Source organism: Cryptomeria japonica, chromosome 9 (genome assembly GCF_030272615.1).
Source record: "Cryptomeria japonica chromosome 9, Sugi_1.0, whole genome shotgun sequence".
NCBI classification, from domain to species: Eukaryota; Viridiplantae; Streptophyta; class Pinopsida; order Cupressales; family Cupressaceae; genus Cryptomeria; species Cryptomeria japonica.
The window spans coordinates 440,626,968-440,634,918 of NC_081413.1; the positions used below are offsets into that span (position 1 = coordinate 440,626,968).

The 7,951-nt window shown below is 35.6% G+C and overlaps 1 protein-coding gene across 1 annotated transcript; it reads left to right on the forward strand.

The window, feature by feature from the left end:
• The first annotated feature begins 1,415 nt into the window (after window positions 1-1,415).
• Window positions 1,416-1,850, forward strand: LOC131037944 (uncharacterized). Its single transcript, XM_057970210.1, has one exon. It carries the CDS (start codon window positions 1,416-1,418, stop codon window positions 1,848-1,850), a length of 435 nt encoding a protein of 144 aa, XP_057826193.1.
• The last annotated feature ends 6,101 nt before the right edge of the window (window positions 1,851-7,951 follow it).

Consider the following 7,951-nt stretch of genomic DNA (forward strand, 5'->3'; position numbering starts at 1 on the left):
TTCTCAGGAGATTTGTGCCAGATTTTGCTGAAATCACTAAACATATTGTAGGAATGATGAGTGAAAAACAAATCTTTAAATGGAAAGAGGAAGCAAAGAAAGCTTTTGAAGAGGTTAAAAAGGCCATTTCTCATGCTCCAACATTAATTAATCCTGATTTCAAGAAAAGCTTTATCATTTACTGTTATGTTTCAAAACATACAATGTCTGGTATTCTCCTGCAGAAGAATGAACTCAGTGAAGAGTTCCCCGTTGCATTTATGAGCATTCCGCTTAAAAAGCATGAATTAAACTATTCATTAAATGAGAAGCAGGCTTTCATAGTTGTTAAAGCTATAAAGCATTTCAGGTATTACATATTGCATTCTCATTCAATTGTTTTTGTGCCAAATTCTGCTATTAAAAGTATCTTGACTTAGCAAGAGGTGGGAATGAATAATAAAGCAACTTGGGTTTCAAAGGTTCAAGAATTTGACTTGGATATCAGGCCACCAAAGTTAGTTCATGGACAGGGATTATGTCACCTAATGGTAGAAAATAAAGAAGAAGAAGAAAGTTTGCCTTTAGCTCTATTTGTTAGCCTGTAGGATGAATGGTTCACAGATGTAGCCTTTTTCTTGACATATGGAGAATGTCCTACACATTTGTCTCCCAGAGAAAAGAGAAACTTGAAGTTAAAAGTATCTAAATATGTTATTTTTGATAACATATTATATAAGAAAGGTCTAGATGGAACTTTCCTAAGGTGTGTGGATAAAGCACAGCATGAGGCCTTGTTGAAATCATTTCATGATGATGCTTGGGGCGGACATTTCTCTTCTACAGTCACCGCATACAAAATATTAAGGAACTGATATTATTGGCTTGGTATGTTTAAAGATGCTTATGCCTGGGTTGCTAAGTGTGATAAATGTAAATTCTTTATAGGGAAACCACAACTAGCTACTTTACCTCTTAGGCCAGTGGTTGTGGAAGAACCTTTCAAGTAGTGGGGACTAGATTTCATTGGTCCACTGACACCCTCTTCTAGCGTTGGACATACACATATTCTCACGGCTACAGATTATTTTACTAAGTGGGTAGAAGAAGTGCCTGTTAGGAGATCAACCTCAGAAGTAGTATGTGAGTTCATAAAGGAAAATATTCTGGTTCGCTTTGGGGTACCATTGAAGATAGTGACTGATAATGCTACAAATTTTTCTTCTACAGAAATATCCATGTTTTGTTATGATAACAGTATTTCTTTGGTGCATTCCTCTAACTATTATCCACAAGGTAATGGTCAGGCAGAATCCAGTAACAAAAATTTGATTAATATCATGAAGAAATTGGTCAGTGAAAGTGCTAAAGATTGGCATAAAAGGTTATATGAAGCCCTGTGGGTAGATAGGACGTCACCAAAATGAGAAATTGGTATGTCACCTTTTGAACTTGTGTATGGTGTTGGGGCTCAACTCTCACTTCCTCTTGAATTGACAGCTTCCAAATTACAGATAGTTATTGAAGATTCACATTTTCAAAATGCACTGGAAAGAAGGATTATGCATCTAGCTAGAATAGAAGAAGAAAGGGAAAAATTGGTTGACCACATTACAGAACATCAGCAGCGGGTTAAACATATTTTTGATCATAAAGCCAGGCCGAGGAAATTTATGCAGGGAGATCAAATCCTATTCTGGGACAAAAGAAGGGAGTCGAGGGGAGCACATGGAAAATTTGAGTCCTTGTGGAAGGGTCCATTTTTGATTCATGAAGTTAAGGGACCAAACACTTTCAAGCTCGCATATATGGATGGTACTATTCTTCCCCTGTCTTATAATGGACAGGATCTCAAGCTTTACAAATTGTAAGCAGGCATTCCCTGCATTCTCTGTACATAGCTCAGTTTTTTTGTGTCTAGCCGTACCTGTTTTGCATCCTCGTCTTTGTTTTGGTGCGAAACAAGAGATTCTAAGTTCCTTCCTAGTCCTTCACAGTCCCGGTCCCCAGCCAGAGCCAATTGTTACCCCCTTTTTTTTTCCGATTACAGCCCATCAAAAATAAGGGTCATCATTTTTGCAGAGTTTAAGTCTTCATCAATCGAGTTTTGTACTCATCTGTTGAACCTTTTATAAAGTTTAAAATTCGGGTTCAAAGGAAATGTGATCCACTAAGTTCTAAGTCTTCATTAGCATAGTCATTGAACTTGAACTTTGAACCTTTCCAGTTCAAGGTTCAATCGGTCTTTTGTCTTGTGTTTTGTGGTTGTCTCTTTAGTACTAGTCTTGTGGTCGCTTTGAACTTGAACCATTGAACCTTTTTTTTGAAATGGTTCAAGGTTCAAGGTTCATTCCCGTGTCATTGAATGTTCCTTTTGTCTCTTTCTGCCTATTCACAAATGTTGATCTTTTGTTATTGAACTTTGAACTAATGAACTTCTTTTAAAATAGTTCAAGGTTCAAAGCGGTGTTTCAAATCAGCTCGATGGTGTTTAGGAAGAAAAGGTGGCACGATGGAAACAGAATATTTTTTGTTTTTCGTGTCTTCAAATTGTAATTATGGAAAAAAATCATGAGAAAGCATGTCGACTGTGTGAAATTGATTTCTAATTAATGGGCATGTCAGAACTATATCAAATCACAAGGGGTTTTACACAGATAAATGAGCTGGGGCGAAGCGTGTTTTGGTACTTTTCAGTGTTTTCCGTCCTTAAATATGATGTTTCTTAGGTAAGACAATTATTGTTGCCACTGGTGAAGAGTAGAGATGGGGAAGGTAATTTAGCTCAGTTTATTCTGAGGGTTTCATAGTTTGATGGTGAAGACAGGTGAGTTCAATTGCTTATTTTCCCCTGCTCTATTTTAGTTCTGAAATTGGAAAAGTGTAATTCTTTGCCTCAGAGTTGAATGTTGTCTGATTGATGCAATTTTAAGCAAAAATAAGACCAACTCTTCCAAAATTGGGTCGAACATCATGCTTGATTAGTACTCTCCCAGAATTAGATGATACAACCTTCGTTCAAGATGAGTTAGATAATTTTCAAGAAAGGGCTAAGAACCCAAAAGCCAATTCCATGATGGGAAAGATAGTTCACAGTGGCCTGGTTGAGGCTGCCGCATTCCCAATTGCTGCTCCTTACCCAGAATTAGTATATGCATGCATGAACAAATATGATGCTAGTAATAGGTGTATTAGAGCCAATAATGGAGACATGCTAGTGTGGATTGACAGAGAAATAGTAATGGCTGCAATTGGAATTCCTCACAAAGAGTCATATGAATATTGGTCCATAGGAACCTCATACACATTTTTCTCTGAGAAGAAAAGTGTTTATTAGAGCATCATTGCTAGAAACTGGCTCCTTAAAATACAGAAGGGAGGTTCTAGGTTGCCTAAACCCTTGACAAGAGAGAATTTTATTACAGAAGTAAGAGATATTGTGATTCTTTTGAATAGGCTTAAGGGGAATTCACATGCCTTCTATTGGGAAGACTGGATGTATTTTTACATTCAGGTATTATTATCTAGTGAGAAATACCTTGATTGGGCCCAAGTAATTGTTGAGAGATTGCACAAAGGTTTGAGTAATTTTTTTGGAACAGCTGATTTTCATATGACTTCATACCTGTTTTATATTTTAGCTTGTATCAGAGAATGGCCAGGATTATATCAAGAACCTTGGGTTAATGGAATGAAGGTCTATGAGTTCTATCCACATTTGCAGATATAGAGGTACACATAAAACTTCTTGAGATGGAATGATGTCTTTGTGGGAAGATTAACCTTTGAATTGCAGGGAAATTTGAATAATAGAATGGCACCTGAGACATTAAAGTTGGTCAGTACATATGGGAGTTGTTTTATTCAATTTCCTAGATTTACTTATATTAGAATTGGTGGCTTTGAAGATGAACCTTTCAAATTGCCCAGATATGCTCTCAATAGTTATGTACTCTTAGAAGTTTGCAGACAGTTAGCTCATGTTGATAAGAAATTAGGGATGAAAAGTGAGTCTGAAGCAATTTTCCCAGTTGAACTCGGATATTATAGTTGCAAAACTATTTCTGATGCATTGAACTTAGAAATGGAGCTCAAGAAAATGAATTTGCAGCCTTATGTTGCTCGGCAGGGGTTTGATAGCAAAGAACATACAATGAAACACTTGAATGTTGATGTGAACTTTTCACATATACCCCAGTTAGAAGACTACTGGGAAGATTGTCGTGATGAATTTGAAGTCCGGAGAAGATTATGGTCAAGGTTCACTTTATGACAAATCATTACTTTGAAATTACCAATGAACATAGCAGAAATACAAGAGGAGGAAGGTGAAGATGTACTGGACCCGGAGTTCAATGTAAGAGTCCATTAAGCTATTGAAAGAATTGAAAGAACTCATTGTCGTGATGTAGAAAGACTTAAAGTGCATTGATGTACAACTTCTTAAGGAAGATGGACAGACCATCGAGCAGGCAATAGATATGGTGGAGTGTTTCAAGGGAAAGATGAATTTGGTTAAAGAATCAAAGTCTTTAACCAGAGATGACTTCACTAGAGTAGCTCGAATTGAATCTATGTTAGTTGTCTATTCAGATCACTTAGAAGTGCACAAAATTAAAGTTATGCAAGTGAGTATGGACAAAGAAGTTTGGAAGCAACGCATCCTGCACATTGGGCTCCCACATTACCAGGTTGTTCATAACTTCTCCATGGCTCATATGGAATGGCGAAATATACATGGCACCACACACACCCCTGAGACAATTTAAGCCATTTCCTGTTCTTATCATTATAGCTCTATTTACGGCTTTTGGCCATTTAGTTAATTTTAGTTATGAACAGTTGTTTCTTGAAACTTTGGTTTCAGTTAATGGGTTAGTTTCATTTGCTAGAAAAAGACAATTTAGCCTGGTGGCTATAAATATGAGCTATGGGTGTTTTGGTGGGATCCATAAAATTTTGTAAAAATTGAGAGAGCAGACTGGTTTTACTTGTTAATTTCAGTGAAATACCCGTCTTTGAATGGAATGGAATATATGATATAGCTTTAGAAAACCTGTGAGTTTGAATATATAAAGATTTCTGTTGGAATAATTATGTGTTCATGTATCTGATTCCTTTCTCAGATTTTTCATTTTAAGTCTGTGAATCAATTTGATGAATGAAATTAGCTGAAAGCATTTGAATATTTTGATTCCCCTTGTCCTGTGAGACATGAGCGAGTATCAATCAGAGTTCAAATATTTTTTATCATCCTGTGAGTTAATCTTCATTTGAAGTCTAATGTCTTAATATGAATTTCATTATCTATTATGAAGCATTCACGTTGTGTTGACAAGTAAATGTTAAAGCCTTTTGTTTTCTTTCTGGTTAAAAGTGAATTACATGATTAAATTTATTCAAGATTCATTGAATATCATATAGGGAGTTGTACCTTTATGCAGAGGGTAAAATAATAATTATTTACCCAACTGTTGGTTCTCATTGGTTTTCTATTGGGCAATAGGAGTATTTATTTATAAATTTTGAGAGATCCAATCTATTAACCAACACACACAAACATCATTTAAGGTGAAGCAAGGTTTTTGTGAAGGCATATCAAAACTGAACTGGTACTAAATCCAGCATAGAAAGATGCTATTTTGAGCAGTACATTATTATTGGATTTAACCATCCAATTGTAGTTAGTGTGACTCCTATTTGTGTTTGACCAGTGAGCTCTAGGCGCTTGGCCTTTCTGCATGTGGAGACCCCATTTGTATACACATACTATCTGTAGTAGTATCATCTGATTGTGGGTAAGGTTTCCCACCATGATTTTTCCCCTTATAAGGTTTCCACGTACAAATATTGGTGTTATGTGTTGTGGTTGTTATTGTCTTTCTGTTTCATGCATTATTCTTTACCAGTACTGATATTAACTGATAAACTATCTACTGACATAAAGTTTGGTTTATTGGTATTAAGCATTAAGGTTGATTAAGTTGTTTTTTGTTTGAATTTATTAGGCAATTGATTCACCCCCCCCCCCCCTATCTCAGTTGCCTCCGGGACCTAACAATTGGTATTAGAGCCTAGTCCTCTTTTTGCAGAAGTTTAACAACTTGAGGAGATCCAATGTTTTCTAACTATTTCAAGAAGGATAGACCTAAACTTGATGGAACCAACTATGGCATATGGAAGACTGGGATGGAGAAACATCTAAATTGCATTGGAAAGGACATCTGAGATGTTACAAAGAATGGCTACACTGCTCCTACACAAAGTCAGCCTAATCCACCAAACTTAGCTAAAGATGAGGAAAATGATTGCAAAGCAAGAGAAGCACTTTTGAGCGCATTATCAGATCAGCAAATCATGGGATTATCAAATAGATCAACTGCTAAAGGTATTTGAGATTATTTGGAAACATTGAATGAAGGAGATTCCACAATCAAAATTACAAAACTTGAAAGCTTCCGGGTCAGGTATGAAAATCTGAAAATGGAAGAAGATGAAAGGAATTCTACTTTTATGGAAAGAGTGAATGAAATTGTTTTGGGTATTAAATATTATGGAGGAACCTTAAGTGAAGATGAAATTGTTTCAAAAATTTTAAGAGAATTGCCACCGGCATATAAAATGAAATTTACTGCTATAAATGAGTTGAGAACAATGCCTAATACATCAGTAACTAGGGATACATTGATTGGAAAACTTTCAGCCTTTGAAATTGAGGAATTTGGTCCCGTTGCTACTATAAAGACAATCTTAGCTTTTAAGGCATCAACATCACCTACACCATATTTTGACAAATCTGATTGGAAAGCCTTTTATGCAAGAGAACTTGAAGAAAGCAGGAGAGAAAATGAAGAACTTAAAGAACTTGAAGCACTATTTGCAAGGCAAATGCCTAAAGGTCTAGTGGGAAGTAAGTATGAAGGTAAAGCACCCTTTAAATGTTTTAACTATAATAAGATTGGTCATATGGATTCGAGATTCCCTGATAGACATGCTAGACTAAGAGAAGAAGCTAGAAGAACATACAAGCCTAACCCTGAATATCAGAGATATAGATTTAAGAAGAATAAAGATAAATATTGTTATCTTGCTGATGAAGGAGTCACTGATGATTCTGATGAAGATCTGGTAGACAATGGATGGGTTTTTGTTGCTATAATAGAAGATCAACCGACACCTACTATTCAACTAGTAGAGCAGGCCCTGGCAGCTAAAGTTGAAGTTAAGGATGAATGGATCATTGATTCAGGATGTTCACATCATATGACTGGTGATAAAGGTAAATTCTTAAACTTTCAGGAATATAATGGAGGTTTGGTAAGATTTGGAGATGATAAAGCTTTTTTGATCAAAGGAAAAGGTACTATATCTCTTGATGGTAAGCATAATACTGACAATGTTTACTATGTAGAAGGTTTAAAGAATAATCTATTGAGTGGTTGTCAATTAGTTGAGAAAGGATTTCAGTTACAATTCAAGAATGGAAAATGCAAAATTATTAACAAAACTCATTTAGAAATTGCAACCGATAATCAAACTAGGGGAAACATCTTTTATTTAAATAATAGTGAAAAGACATGCTTGATTGCACATATTGATGAAAGTTGGCTATGGCATAAGAGACTCTGTCATGTAAATTTTGATTGCATGGTAAAAATCAGTGCTACTAAGGCAGTTAGAGACTTACCTAAGATTGTTAAACCTCACAATCTGGTATGTAAGGAATGTCAATTTGGAAAACAAGTTAGAGCATCTTTTAAAAGTATTCTAGAAAAATCCAATAATTCTCTTGACTTAATTCATATTGATTTATGTGGTCCAGCTAGAACTAAAAGCTTACAAGGTGATAGATACTTCATTCTAATCATTGATGACTATTCTAGAATGTGTTGGGTTACTAATCTCAGAGAAAAATCAGAAGCACTTGGGAAGTTCAAACTATTCAAAGCAATGGTAGAGAATGAAACCAGTA